General features: G+C 37.8%; 1 protein-coding gene across 2 annotated transcripts; it reads left to right on the plus strand.

The window, feature by feature from the left end:
* The first annotated feature begins 1403 nt into the window (after positions 1-1403).
* On the plus strand, positions 1404-5849 carry LOC132056703 (uncharacterized). 2 transcript variants are annotated; one of them, XM_059449007.1, is made up of 4 exons: positions 1404-1957; positions 4011-4254; positions 4624-4717; positions 5392-5849. In XM_059449007.1, the coding sequence occupies exons 1-4, from the start codon at positions 1557-1559 to the stop codon at positions 5673-5675; spliced, it is 1023 nt and encodes a 340-aa protein (XP_059304990.1). In that variant the 5' UTR covers positions 1404-1556; the 3' UTR covers positions 5676-5849. The 2 variants fall into 2 exon arrangements, with proteins under 2 accessions (XP_059304990.1, XP_059304989.1); XM_059449006.1 differs by having other exon boundaries at positions 1408-1957; positions 5383-5849.
* The last annotated feature ends 10107 nt before the right edge of the window (positions 5850-15956 follow it).

The raw sequence follows: 15956 nt of genomic DNA on the forward strand, positions 1-15956 counted from the left end.
TACGCATAGATACACTATAATCCAAAGTGTTGGACCCATGCACAGTACGGACATACGCCATCTAGTCATATATAAGACGAGAGAGCAGTACAGTTGAAGCAAACATGTCTTCGTTGACATGCCTGCTTTTTGCGGATGCATTTCGGAAATTAACATTTATATGCTTTAAAGACATTGTACTTCATGGCCTTATCAGATGTACACCTCGGGCCCACTTCAATTTGAATGCCACACGGGGTGGCTTTGTAGCATCTGAAATCTATGCTCTCTCACCATGTGGGTCCCATATTGAAGGTCTCCATTTAACATGTTTTTCCATTTGTTTCATTGTTGGTTTTGTACCTGTTTTATTTGCACACTTTACAGATTAGTTGTATAATTAAGCATAAATACTATACTAATTTCACGTCACGTGCGTTGCATGTGAACCCTAATATAAAAATAGAAAACTTCAAATCACGCGTTAAATTACTCTTTATTATCATGAATAGTGAGAATTTATACTACCAATCTCAACTTGCTTGGTATTAAGGTGTTGTTTATGGTGTAACTGCATCACCCTCTCTTAATTATGTAACTCTTATGGGACGTGGATTTGCGGTCAAAATTATGTTGGGATTAAAACGTAATAAAACATTTAATTAGATGTTTTATTACATTTTAATTTAATGCAGGGGCAAATCGTAATTCAATTTTGAAATTACGAGCTTTCCACTTTTAGTATAATATAATATGATGCTTGAAAGTACTCTATAAAACTTCCTCATGACTTTCAGTAATTAAGCTTGGTCTTCATTATCTCTTTTTACCTTTGAATTTTCTTTTCATAGATAAGTTAGATTAGGAAAAAAGGATTAAAATGAAAATTGAGAATATTATGTACGTATTTGGCGAATACAAATCTATAAATAAATTCAAAAATGTTGAATAATAGGCACTCAATAGGTATTACTACTGTGTCTCTCTCTTTAATGAATTCCATTGATCTAAATGAAATAATGTATGCATATCTAAGAATTTACCAATTAAAGAGATGAAAATTCTCAATTACGAATGATAGAATTATTAAATTTAAAAATTTCCAAGTACCACCCTTGACACGGGCAACAGCCTGCTAGTATTAATATGTAACATATGAAATTAAACATCAACGAGAATCTCAACATTATATAATTTTTACTTTATTAATTCCTACATAACTAATATTTATATAATTATTTTTTTGTTAATTTCTACGTAGTTTATTCATGCATAATTTATCTATGAATCAATCACTCCCAAAGTTGAAATAATGTGATAAAAAAAGAATAAAAGTTGGAGTTCAAATTTTACAAATGAAGCATTTTTGACAGGGATATGCGAAAAAAGAATAACCAAGGAATAAAGGCTAAAGGCTCACTACATTCCAATTTCCAAGACCCGGTTGTGCTTGTGTTCCGTCATCAGCAAGATTTTTCAATATTAGTAGTAACAATATCGACAAATATCAGCCCAAACCTCACAGACAGAGAGAGACACGCAGTGAAGAGTGAGAAAAGTGTGGTTTGGATAAGAAGATGATGAGACGGTCATTCGGTGGCGGCGGCAAAGGCATGGGTGGTGGCAGCATGCTAAGAGCTGTTCAAAGAGCTGTTGGGACAAGCGGTGGCACTATTACCCAAGATTCCTTCTCTACCGCTAAAACACCAACAACTACTACTACTACTACCCACGCCTTTAATAACATGACTTCTTCTACCGCCCTTTCTTTATCCTCTTCTTCATCACCTTTATCCACTTTTCCGTTATCTGCTGCTACGGCTCTTGCACCAGCCACTTGGGACACGGATGAATCTGAAGACTGGGAATATTTAGATGGATGCGAGGATGAAAGGGTTAATATTATATTTGATGATCATATTCTCGGTCCTGTTCCATCAACTGATGAGGTTCAACATGCAGTTTTTGCTCTTCATCAGTGAGTTTTTATATTCACATTTTTCTTCCGTATTACGCTTCTCTTGTTTGCTCAAACGTTCTTGAATTTCTTCAAATTTTCTAGTAAAATGCCACCATAGTAGTTCTAGATATGACCTGATAGTGTATTCTTTTTACCTTTACATTCACTGTGTAACAAGTGACGATGCTTTTCAGGTCAATTGAAATATACGATCTGTTATCTTTGGTGCCTGCTTTAGCAATAATAAATAGGATGGCTGATCAGAAACAAAAGATACTCCCTCTCTCCCAATTTATGTGATACATTTTGAGTGATGCGTTTGGTACGAGGGATAAGCTATTCCATAAAAATGGAATTGGGTGAGATAGGATGGGATAACTTATCCCACCCTCACCCTCTGTATGGAATAACTTATCTCACCTTTTTCCCTGGGACTTTGGTATCCCACCAAACAAACATGGGATAATTCTAATCCTTTGGGATTATGATCTCATCCTATCCAATCCCTCCTACCAAATGACCCCTTTCTGTTTTAGTCCATCGCAAAAAGAATGATACATTTCTATATTTAAAAATAGTTTGACTTAAAACTTTCTCTGTTACAATGATTTACAGCCACACAAATATCTATGACTTATTTTAGACTACAAATTTTAAAAGTCTTTCTCTCTTTCTTAAACTTCCTGCCTAATCAAACTATATCACATAAATTCCGACGGGAGGTGTAATAATTTGTCAAACCTCTATGATTAAATGCGGGAGTTTACTGAAGTTGGACATTCTTAACGTGGCAAACTTTTTTGATTGTGGTAGTGGCAATAATGAATTAATAACCTTGCTCAACTCTTTTCAAAGTTATTTTGTTAGCAAAATTGTGCCAGATAATTATTACTACTAGCTATACGTGTCTAACATTGATGGATGACATTTAAACTAGAGATCTTGCACGCGGAGGCGGATGCAATATGAGTTTTATGGGTTCAACTAAACCCAACATTTTTGGCACAAAAGTGACTTATTTGTGAAAATGACTAAAATTTCATTAAATATACCTCTCCCCCAATTCTTTACTTTCCGGGAGTCAATTTGACTAATTTGTGAAGCCAAATTGGATTAGATCAATTGAATATTTTAAAATTAAAATTTAGATACCCGAAAATTATACTGCTATAAGTTGCAATTCTTCTCATGTCAATATAATGAAAAATATATCTTAAAATGTCAAAGTTTACTTAGTTTGAATCTCGAAAAATGGAAAGTGTCACATAAATTGGGACAGAGGGAGTAAATTCTAAACCCATGATTTCATCAGTGTAACGGGTTCAGTAGTAAATATAAAGATTGAAGTCATCAAGTTCAAATCCTGTATCCACCTTTGTCGGCTTGTTTGTGAGAACTGGTAATAACTATGCAGAATATCAGGACGCAGGCCCATAAAAATGATATGGCAAACCTGGTTGTGGCAGTGATTTCTGATGCTCAGTTAGATAAATATCAAGATGTAGAAGCTCCATGCTTTTCCAATTGCAAGCTGCGAGTCTTTTTGGTTGCCCGTAGTTATAAAAGTGCCATTAGTTTTGACTGAGTTTCTTATAAAAATATTGTAATTTTTGGCACCTGAAAACTTTCCCCATTGAGCTCAACTAGAATGCAGATTTAACTAATTTTAGAATCTAGGTGTGTAACAGTGATGCAGAAACTCTACCTAATAACTGTCTCATGATAAGCCAATTTCGCCTGGCCTTTGCTCGTCTTCGCCTTTTTCTTTATCTGAAGTACAGCCCAAGGAATTCAATGATTGAGGCATGAATTCCCGTGAACAAATAAGTGGGACATTCTGTCCGCATTAAAAGAGTACATTTAAGAGCTGTTTAGAAGTCTGCTAGGCAGTATCTTTAATAAGCTGAATGACTAATTGATAGTGCTGCAAATGTGTTTTATGTTTGTATCAATATTCTTTATATCTTTCAATAGATGTATCCTTCTCTTATGTATCTGCAGACAATATATTCATTATCGTTGCTGCCTCTATTTTGAAGATTCACTTGCTTAATGTTGTTGGATTTTATAGGGTCCTTGAGCCATCCTATTTTTCGTGTTCCACCAACGACGGTCTTGGTTACAACTCAAATGAGGATAAAACAGATGAACTTAGTAGTTCACTTGATCTGTCGCGCGAAGTCTCTTCTAGTGGATCCGTGTCTGATTGGATTGAACCGTCTATGCATATTTGTAATTCAAAACTCTTGCAGTCTTATGGAGCTAGCCGAGTAGTTGATGCTTTCCACATGCTGCAAACTGAACCTTCTATTCAGGTACCTTATCCGTGTGCCTTCAGGATTGCTTTGAAATTCGATAGTGGACACACGGTTATCAGAAAGAGTTGCTTAATATCATACCTTAATCAGATTGTAATCTGTGTGAGATAACAAGTAGTTTAGACTGTTAAAAATAAAATCCGAGTCCTCTCTATGAGTTCTATTCAATAAATGTGGCGGTGGCTGAACAGAGAAAGCACTTGGAGAAAAGTAAGTGAAGTAATTTGTCAGTTACGTTTGTATTAAATCTCATGGAGCTATTGTTGTTCCCAACTCATTGTCTTGGAAAAAAGAGACAAGATATTGGCTGAATGGTACTTTTGTCCAAAGACTATCTATAAGAAATTTCCCTCTTGATCTTTGTAGAAAATGGTCATTTCACTGTCATCTGACAAGGCTGTTTGGGATGCTGTTATGAACAATGAGGCGGTTCGGGAAATCAGAGATTCATTAAAACAAGGTTTGTATTTCACACAAAGTCTGCAGAGTAATTCATCTTAGGGAGTGCAATAGGCATCTGCACTCCAGTCTCCTCTGTTTATACTTTTAGCTGTTGAGCCATTGAGGTGTCCAAAATGATTTTCCCCTTAGTGACACTGCTGCATCTGTTTAAGCACGTTATGATGACATACTTTTATATGCAAGGAGTAAAATCATCCTTCACAAAGCGTATATTAACACAGTGTCCAATGATGCTATGGGCTTTCATTTGCACAAAGTGTATATTAGCACAATGTCCGATGATGCTGGCTATGGGCTTTTATTTGCAAAATTTGAATGAGAAAGACAATTAAAAAATCACAATGTTTTTGTTTTTCCTGTTCTTGGTTGAGAAAGGGTAAATATAGAATCTTAGGATCTCTATCAATATTCATGGTTCAAAACACCTAAGATAGTGTAACGAAATCACTGCAGGTACTTCTGTTCTAATTTGCAGAATGTGAGTCTTGGTGGCTTTATGTTATTGAATGCAGTATATTACGAATTTATATACCTGTACAGATTGGATGTAAGAAGATTATGAGTATCTAATAACACGAGTAAACTATCCCTGTTTATAGCAAAGCATAATTCAGAATTGGCACTGGTACAGTTTATATATTTGTGACTACTCTACATTTTTAGTTGATGCAGCTGATAATGGCTTACCAGCTGGAAGTTCTGAGGAGGGTTTTGATGAGTCTGATTCAGATGGGACTATAGACATAATCAGTTGGATTGTTGTGAACACCAAGGAAAAAGTGATGGAACTAGTTGAAAAGATCATAGAGTTTGTGAATGAATGGGTTCAACCCCCTGAGAAAGAGAAGACATCAGAAGAGAATACTGATCCATTTGATGAAAAGCTGAGGACTTCATTCTTCCTTTCCGTCGTAGTTCTGCTAGTTGTTGTTGTTGCTCGAGCACGATGTGCATAGTCAACATAATTCGACGACATGACAGTTGATAGTCCTCCCTTCTCTGTACTTTTGGAAGTGGGGAGTTTCAGTTTGCTGTCTCTATACTTGAGACAAGACAGCAACACAGAATTTTCTTGTGTACAAAAAATAAATAGTTTACCCAGGAGTTTTCTTTTGCTTTTGTGTTTTTAAGGATTTCTTCAAAGCTAATTTGGTTACACAAGTGAATGAACTTTGCCGTTCTATCTGTTTGACGAAAGCCTTCCTAGGGGCTACGACTGAAAGAGGTGGATCACTACTAAAAAAATTCTGTTTTACGTATGGGATTCACCGAGGGACGTAATGGGATTCACCAAGGGAAGTTACGTCCCTCGGTAATCATGATTTACCTACTGGGAGCCTCTTGGAAAATACCGATGGCGTCCCTCGCTCATCCATCGGTATTTTCGATAGCATCACTCGCTCATCTATTGGTAATTTTCTGATACAATATTCAAGGAAAAATTGAACATACCGGGGGACTCTCTCGGTATATTAAAAATTATACTCCCTCTGTTTCAATTTATGTGAACTCATTTTCTTATTAGTCCGTGTCAAAAATAATGACCTCTTTCTATATTTGGAAACAATTTACCTTAATGCGATGATTTATAGCCACACAAAATATATGACTCATTTTACACCACAAATTTAAAAATCTTCGCGATTTTTTTAAACTCCGTGCTCAGTTAAATGGGTTCACATAAATTGAAGCGGAGGGAGTATATATTTTTTTACCGAGAGACAGACATTGATAATGTTAAAGTTAATAAAAATTAAAAAATCAAATATATTAAGGGACATCCCTCATCCCTCAATACAACAACAACAACATGCCCAATATAATCCATTAGGTGGGGTCTAGGGAAGGTAGAGTGTACGCAGGTCTTATTTCAGCCTTTTGACGGGTAGAGAGGCTATTTCCGATAGAAGAAAGATGAAAAAGCATCATGAATAATAAACAGTAATAATAAGCAGTAATAGCAACAAAATAATATGATAAATAACATAGCAAAAGAAGCACTCAAATAGTACTAGCGACAAGAGCAAGCAATTTAAAGCAATATAAAATCCATGGTGAACTACTATAGAAATTAAAACAATTTGATAATCGAAGTACAAGCAACAACAAATAGTATCAGGAATCAAAAGACAAGGACCTACAAGGATAATACTACAACTATTAGCCATTACCGAATATTGCCGAGGCATGTCCCTCAGTAAACTGACTCAGATAAAAAATAATTTGATAGTTAAAAATTACTGAGGGATGTTCCTTGGTAAACTGAAAATCTGTAGTAAAACAAGATGGACTGCGAGTTATTTGTAGTAGCTACGTGCTTGCCATACTTCGCTAAGGAATCTGCAACAACATTACCATTTTATAGATGTGGTGGATCTCTGTGCCTGCAGCTTCATCCAACATGTCCCTGCTAGAAAATAACAAGTGTGAATATTTAGGTGTAGGATGTTGTAATAATTGAAGTAAATACCTGATATCCGTTTCAATAAGTAGTGGAAATAAGTTGTGAGACTTAGCAATTTGGAGTCCCTGGTACAAAGCTAGCACTTAGTTCAACTTGAAGGACATCCATGCGTAGGAGAAGTGTGAAAAGTCCCAAAATCGATGCACCAATATGAGAGCGGATTGTGGATCCTGCTCCTCAGTATGTGTGTGCTGGTTCAAAGGGAATCCAGGATTTCAAGAGGATGGGTTTACCATTAGCTATGAATTTTTTAATTTATTTTGCCTTTGATTCGCAGCTTAGCGCCTATGGTTTTTTTTTTTTTTTTTGTCGTTTGGGACTTGAGTAATTATAAATAAAAGGGAAAAAAAGTCATTAGATGTAATATATTTAAAAAAAGAAACACGTTTTTTACTTTTGGCTAATTAGAATTATAGAAGAAAAAGGATTTAGAATAATATAAAAAGGAAAGTTAAAAGGCTGCATTAGAAAAAAATAAGCATTAAACGTGCAGGAGCTCGGGTTAGATCCCAAGACCCTGAGGAAATAAACATGGCCATAATCGGTTCTACTTTACCGATTTGACCATATATTCCTTTATTTAATATTAGATATATTTTCAGAATTGTACACATAATATACTGAGTTTAGTCGAGTGACCATGTGTTCACGTGGCCCAAATTTGATACCTAAATTCGCCTCTGGCTGGTTGATAGCACCATCAATTTTAAGTTTAAGGCAGTGACGAGGTGGAGGTTGCAAAGGAGTGAGGCGTGCAACAAGAGATTTAGGGGATGTAGAAATCTGATGACTTAAATGAAAAAATTCAAAAGCTTGGTAAGTCGTCAAATGTGCAGAGACAAAGGCTCTTTTATTATTAAAGAGATTGTGATTCCGCTTGAGCCAAATATTCCAAAAGTATGTAAGGGATAATGGGTATAGAACGAGGTATGAGTAGTGAAGGGGAGAGGGAGTGCAATGTGTGGTTCATGCAAAAAGAATGTAGCCAAGCATGGTGATCTGGTGATGTTATATGAAACAACAACAACAATAACAACAACAACAAGCCCAGTATAATCCTACCATGTGGGGTCTGGGGAGGGTAGAGTGTACGTAGACCTAACCCTCACCTTGAAAGGTAGGGCGGCTGTTTCCGAAAGACCCTCGGCTCAAGAGAGGAAAAGAGAGGAAAACAATAGGAAAACAAGATAAAAGGTCAGATAGGGCCAAGCATATCGAAAACAATATGATAACACGAATACCAAAAGCGAGAAAGTCATGGTAGAACATTCCGGAAAGAAAGGAGCATTAACTACTATAGATAAATAAGATAATCAAAGTACAACGGCCAACAAATATAAGCAAAGAATCAAATGCATAAACCAAAAGGCAATAAACAAATGAGCAAAACTGCAACTACTATGGTGAAAGGGTAAGCCACCTAACCTTCTATCCTAATCTGAGTCCTCCACAACCTCCTATCTAAGGTCATGTCCTCGGTGAGATGAAACTGTGTCATATCCTGTCTAATCACCTCTCCCCAATACTTCTTCGGCCTCCCTTTACCTCTCCTGAAACCATCCATAGCCAACATCTCACACCTCCACACTGGAGCATCTGTGTCTCTCCTCTTTACATGCCCAAACCATCTCAGCCTCGCTTCCCGCATCTTGTCCTCCACCGATGCCACTCCCACCTTGTCTCGGATATCTTCATTCCTAATTCTATCCCTCCTAGTGTGTCCACACATCCACCACAACATTTGCATTTCCGCGACTTTCATCTTCTGAATGTGACATTTCTTGACTGGCCAACACTCCGCTCCGTACAATAAAGTCGGTCTAACCACCACTTTGTAGAACTTGCCTTTAAGTTTTGAGGCACTTTCTTATCACACAAAGACTCGAGGCGAGTCTCCATTTCATCCACCTCGCACCAATACGATGTGAAACATCGTCGTCGATATCCCCATCTCCCCGTATAATAGACCCAAGATACTTGAAACTTCCTTTCTTTTTAATGAATTGGCTCCGGGTACCAAGCCTCACTTCCTCATCACCCTCACACGGCACGCCACCGAACCTCGCACTCCAAGTATTCTCTTCGTCCTACTAATTTAAATCCTTTAGACTCCAACGTCGTCTCCACCTCCAAGAAAAAATTATCGTTAACTCCGTTTAAAGCGAGTCTCGTCAATCAGACTATGTCATCTGCGAACAACATACACCAAGGCACCTCACCTTGTATTTGTCGCGTCAATTCATCCATCACCAAGGCGAATAGAAACGGCAAGAGTCGATCCCCGACGCAACCCCATATGTAAATCGTAAGTGCTCCGAATCTCCTCCTACCGTCCTTACCCCGGTCTTAGCTCCATCATACATGTCCTTTATCGCTCTAATGTACACTAACATGGTACACCTTTAGCCTCCAAGCATCTCCATAGACCTCTTCGGCACCTTGTCGTAGGCCTTTTCTAGGTCAATGAATACCATGTGCAAGTCCCTCTTCCGCTCCCTATACTGCTCCACCAATCTCTTTACAATATGAATGGCTTCTGTAGTCGAGCGCCCCATCATGAATCCAAACTGGTTCTCTGAAATAGACACACCTCTCCTCACCCTCATTTTCACCACCCTTTCCCACACTTTCATAGTGTGACTTAGCAGCTTGATACCTCTATAGTTGTTGCAACTTTGAATGTCTCCCTTGTTCTTGTACACAGGAATCATTGTACTCCATTTCCATTCTCCCGGCATCTTCGCTGTCTTGAAAATGACATTAAACAATCCAATTATTTTTTACTCCAAGCCTACTCCCGCTCGCATTCTTCCAAAATTCCCCGTTAATCTCCTCAGTCCTCGCTCTTCCCCGCGCATCCTACGAATGGAGTTTAACCTCCTCAACCTTTATACTCCTACAATAACCAAAGTCGCAACGCCTATCAGAGTGCTCCAAGTCTCCCAAAACAATGTCTCTGTCCGCTCCTTCGTTCAAGAGTTCATGAAAATATGACTGCCATCTTTGTCTAATGCGGGTTTCCTGTACCAACACTTGGCTATCCTCGTCCTTGATGCACTTCACTTGATCCAAGTCGCGTGCCTTCCTCTCTCTCGCCTTGGTGAGCTTAAATAGCTTCTTATCCCCACCTCTGTCCTCTAGTTCTGCATAAAGGCGTTCAAAGGCTGCCGTTTTGGCTGCCGAAATCCGCCAACTTCGCCTCCTTTCTCGCCATCTTATACTTTTCCCTGTTCGTCCGCTTCTTCATCATCATTGCTATCTACCGGGAGTCACATATGCCTCGCTTTTTTGCTTCTACCTTCCTTGACTTCTCCATTCCACCACCAATCCATAATATGGCCCACTCACAAAGTCCGCTAAATTTGTTTGGCAGGGAGCAAGAAAGGAATAAGTGGAATAGATCTTCTTGGTGATAGTAGTAAATCGGAAAAGTAGACGTAGGTGTAATGCCTCGTAAGTGCAACATGTTGGAAATTGTAATGCAAAGAATGAAGCAAACTAAACTACTTTCATGTTCAAATACATCCCCTGAGATAACGGACAACCAAGTACTTCCTCTTATAAAAATGGACAGTTAAGTACATCCCTTGAAATTATGGTTATCCAAATACACCTTCTTGAAATAATGAACAGTCAAGGTTCATTATTCAGATTCAATGTTCCAATACATCAAATGTATCTGGTCTTGACCTCTAGTTGTAATCTACCTATATAAAGGGGTTTTGGGATCTCTTGTCAACACACAGAAACTCATATCTCATTCTTCTTCAAAAGCTCTTCTTCTCTGGGCAAAATTCTTTGTGCAAACTCCAAACTTCCAGCCACTAGTGCAAGTATTTAGAAGTGCTGTGCAACCTTGGGGAGCGAACGGGCTAAACGATTTGCAACGCAGTCGATCCGAAATCGCTTTCAAGGCAGTGGCTTGCCACGACGCAATGGTGATTTGATAAGTTTTTTTTTTCTTGTTTTGCTGGCTCTAGATCAATATTGTTTCCTATTTTTACCAACACAACATTGATGTAGTGGGAAGCTTAGTGGAGTAGCAGCCAAAAAAAAAATGTCTAATCTTTAGAGGGACATGGATATGCCAAGTCCAGTTAATACATTGTTTTTGAGGTTGCATTGGAAGTGTTTGAAGATATAAAGCATAGGACGAAGATGTGGTGAAGGCACCAGAAGTAGACAGGTAACAGAAGGGGGAGTCAATCGTATAAGGACATTGGGAGATGGTTGTATTACGAATGAGGTGGAGAATAGCAGGAGGCAATTCAAAGGATAAGTTGTGGACATTCCAAGCTTGATTAGTGATAATATGGTGTAAGGATATGAATATTTCATGTTGCACAAGAGGTCCATGTATGAGATGTCGCAAAAAACGTTAGGGAATATCCAATTGTCATTTCATAGGTTAATATACTACACCAAAAGAGGCTTTTAGTGGCAGTATATTTTTCTTTTAGCGGCAATAGTTATTGCCATAAAAACATTTACCAACAATTGGTTAATGTCATTATATCCAAAGTTGTTAAAGCCTTTAGCGACATTTATTTTTAGGGCTAAAGTTTGATATTGCGGGTAATAATTAATTCTAGAATATAATTAGGGGCAATTAAATTATTGCCGCTAAAAGGATATTTTGTTGTAGTGTATATTTGTGACGGTAGCAATGTTCCATCCAAAGCCTTTTAGCAGTTAGTGGAGCAGCTTTAGCTAAGCTTTTCCAGATGTGGGAGTTACGAGTTTTGGCTATGATGTCAAACTTAGGAGGAGAAGGGTTAGTAAATTACCAAGGAGAACTTGAGCCCCAAGTGAAGTGGGATTATGAACATAGCGCCAGTGAATATTAGTAAGAAGTGAGAGGTTCTTGCCAACTATTTTGAGTATTCCAAGACCTCCTTGGCGCTTAGGTGTAGTGAAACTATTGCAATTAACAAGAAGCTATTTATGTTTAGTGAGCGTAGTACCCAAAAAAAATTAAGTCGTATACGATTAATATTAGCAAGTATTATGTAGGGACTCTATTGGTAAGTCCCCCGGTATTTCTGGTATTATGTCTCTGAGGCACTCTATCGGTAAGTCCTTTGATATTTCTAGTATTATTTTACAGGCAGTACCTATTTTTTTACTGCACCACCTCCCAAACAGGAGATATCGATAACTGTTTCAATAAAAACAAAGAACACAACTAATAATAGCTATCAAAACTGATACAATCTGAGTGGCAACAAGGCCTTTTACAAGGAGTCAAGCGAGGGAACTTCAAGCTATACAAGCATTATTCATGAGGAGGGACATACTTGAATACACTCTAGAGCCTTCCCGGGGATTCCAAGTGCTCATAATAGTATGGGAGGATGGTTTGGAGAAGAGTGTTGAAGATGGTCATGCTTGCAATGTGTCTATTACTTGAAGAATTGCAATTTCAAGTTCCTTTGCCAAAAGAAGACACTCAAACAAGGCCCTTACTTCATTAAGAGTAGAAGTGTAATAATGTTGTTGTCTTCTTTAGAGCTTTAGTATAAATAGTACTCCCTCCGTTTCAATTTATGTGAACTCATTGACTGGGCACGATATTTAAGAAAGAGTGAAGACTTTTGAAATATGTGGTTCAAAATAAGTCTTGAATATTTGTGTAACTGTAAATCATTTCATAAAGTGAATTTATTTCCAAATTAGGAAAGAAGTCATTCATTTTGACACAGAATAAAAAGGAAATAGGTTCACATAAATTGAAACAGAGGGAGTAGTTTCTTTCATTTGGAAGACTTAGACTATTTTGACGACTACTACTACTACTACTATTATTATTATTATTATTATAAGACTTTTGAGAGTGAGAGCTTGTTTTGGTTATTGATTGTGAACCTTGTGAGAGGATAGGTCATTAGGGTAATTAAACCGTCTTGATTTTCCTAAGAATTTGGTTGCTTCTTGTTCTTAAATTTAGAGGCCGTAGTTTTCTATAACTTTGGTTGCTAAATCGAGTCTAAGTTGTGTCAAATTATCTATCTCTTTAATTTCTTGCATTCTATTATTGTTTTCATTTCCGTTCTTGCATCAATTGGTATGAGAGCTTAGTTTAGGTTTGTTCCATCAAATCTAGTCTTGGGTTTTGATTCTAAAATAAAAAAATAAAAAACGAAATTCAAAAAGAAAAAAAAACCGCGAACTTCTTGTTGATTTTGTTGAATCTAGCCAGTGTTAGATTAGAGTTCCTAGTGTTTCTAGAGTCTAAATCTTCAATTTCAAGTCATTTTAGTCACTTTTGAGTCATTCACAATTAATGTGGGTTTGAAGGTCTAAGAACTCAAGTGGGTCTTGTAGAAGAAGGGAAAATTAGAGATTGAAAGTTATTGGGCTTTGTTCTTCTAGTGAAGGAGGGTAGGAATCCAAAATTTGGAGGAAATTGGTGAAGGATTGAAGGGTCTACTATTTTTGAAATTTGAAGCTTGAAAAACTTGAAGAGCAAATTGATGGGTCTTATTGATTAGGTGAATTGAAGGTTAAGGGTTATTGGGTTTTGTTCTCTACAACAAGGAGACCCTAGATCTAGATTTTGGAGAGATTAGAAGGTGAATTAGGGTTGGTTGGATTTTTGAATGTTCTTGAAGTTCTTGAAGACATTCATATCTTCATCGGAAGAAGATGACCAAAAAGCTTGTTTGATCCAAAAAAATTTAGATCAAGTGTAGAAAGGTGTTTGTTAGGCCAAAAAGGGAAAATACTAGGTTGTGTGGGCCCAAGCCACATCACAAAATCTGAAAAATCCAACCCATATTTGAGTATTAAAAAAAAAGGGAAAAAGCCACGTCAAAGACTGATCGGATGAGATTCAGAGAGGGGTCTCGTGTGCCATCCCCATGCGACGCACAAGGAGAGCATGATCTGAGTTTTCCAAAAAAAATTTCTAAGTGTTTGTCACAGTTTGTCTACTTCCTAACTTCATTTCTTTGATTCTTCTAACTAATTAACAACTAGTAATTGATCCTTACTTGGTTGTTAACTAGTTCTTGAGTCTGTAATTCTTTTCATACCAATTTCTTCGTTCTTTTCTCTTTTTAATCTCGTTGAAACTTCTTGATTCAAGTCCGCTAGATTAGATTGAGTCGTCCGTCTTTCTTAGTCTAACAAGAATCTATTCCAACGAAGAGTAGCATTTGATTCCTTGTGACTAATCTATATTACAAGAACACAATCTTTGGCCGAAGCAATTTGTGAGGCAAGTAAAGGTGCACATACTTGAGCGATTGTGAATTGATTTTACTAATCTAACGTGTTTGCTTATTTTGTTGAGTGTCTTGAATAGGTACCATGGCTACGGAGGCTGAAACACAAGTTCCCACTGGGAACTCACACTAGTTGATGTAATGAAAGTCTTGCAAACCTTGAACGACAAGGCAGGGAGTATGGATGGTCGAATGAAAAACATGGGAAGTAGGGTGAAAGCAATTGAAGGAGGTACTAGAGAGGTATCCTATTCGCCCCGAGTGCAATACCAAGGAGGTACAAGTGGAGCTACTCGAAGCACTTCACTTACATTGTCACCCGGCACCTTTCATCATAACTATAACCCCACTCACCAAAACACTCCCCAAAACACTCCTCAAAACACAACTCTCACCCCACCAAACAACCTTCCCATAGGCCAACGGAACAACCCACCCCCACAAGATCAAACTCCACATGACCCACATCCAAACGACCCACCCCCAAATGATCCACACCCAAATGCACTAATGCCACCCCAAAAACGTCTAAACATCCAACAACCAAATAAGGATGAGATAGAAGAAGCTATACTTGAGCACGAACGTTATGGTGACCAAGGTTGGAGGCAACGAGTGTTGACACCTAATTTTGGCTCGACGTGCTTAAAACTAATGTTTCGGGTGGTCCTGATTCGTTGAAGAGCACAAAATAGCTTTTTACACATTTTTACATTTTTCGACAATTTATTGATGATTATCCTTATTTTAGGAATTTTATCAATTTATTGTCATTTTTAAGAATCATTATTTTCACACATGTATTTGCTGTAATACTACCATTTTGTGCAATTAATAATTGTTCTTATTTTATTTTAGAAAGTACCATTTTATATCTTATACGTTAATATTTATATTTTATACTTAAGTTATTATTTATACATGTATTAATTAACTATATTTTAGTACAGTCCGTCAGTGCAAAGAAAATCGAAGGAATTAATTTTAAAACGCAGAGCAAGAATTCGATCAAGTCAAGGTCTCTTCACCTTTTAAAAAGTTGACATTTGAGGTGATGAGTTGGGTTCTTGATCCATTGGTTAATGTATTTTTAAACATGGGTTAAAAAGGGTAAGGGGACAAGCGGGGGAGTTCTTTTATTTTTTTTTTGGATAAAAGAGGGTATTTATTTACATTATAAGAAAAAGAGAGGGGTTAGTTTCATTTTCAGCTTTTACACACCAACACATTTTTTAGATTTCAAAACCTTGATCTCCTCTCCTAAAACAGCCGCCACATCGCCGCCCTCCTCCTCTTTCCCCGTTTTTCTCCTTCACGCCGGAACCTTCACCACCACGAAACCAGCCCACAACACCCCCGCTTCGTCCTCCCCTCCCGTCGCCCGCGAGAGCTCCATCTCCAAGGAACCGGAGCAAAACAACAACTCCGGGCCAGCAACCACCACAAAACAGCCAACCACACCACCGCCCTTCATCTTCCTCACCACACCCCTCCGTCCGGCCACCCAACCACACACCACCACTACGACGCCACCAAACGCCCGCACT

Source organism: Lycium ferocissimum, chromosome 5 (genome assembly GCF_029784015.1).
Source record: "Lycium ferocissimum isolate CSIRO_LF1 chromosome 5, AGI_CSIRO_Lferr_CH_V1, whole genome shotgun sequence".
Taxonomy (NCBI): domain Eukaryota; kingdom Viridiplantae; phylum Streptophyta; class Magnoliopsida; order Solanales; family Solanaceae; genus Lycium; species Lycium ferocissimum.

What these genes read in the sequence shown, in the direction of transcription:
- LOC132056703 (XM_059449006.1), top strand. Translation starts at nt 1,557, where the DNA reads ATGATGAGACGGTCATTCGGTGGCGGCGGCAAAGGCATGGGTGGTGGC. An exon ending in GCAGTTTTTGCTCTTCATCA is followed by an intron (nt 1,958 to 4,010) that starts GTGAGTTTTTAT and finishes TGGATTTTATAG; the next exon opens with GGTCCTTGAGCCATCCTATT. An exon ending in CAGAGATTCATTAAAACAAG is followed by an intron (nt 4,718 to 5,382) that starts GTTTGTATTTCA and finishes CTACATTTTTAG; the next exon opens with TTGATGCAGCTGATAATGGC.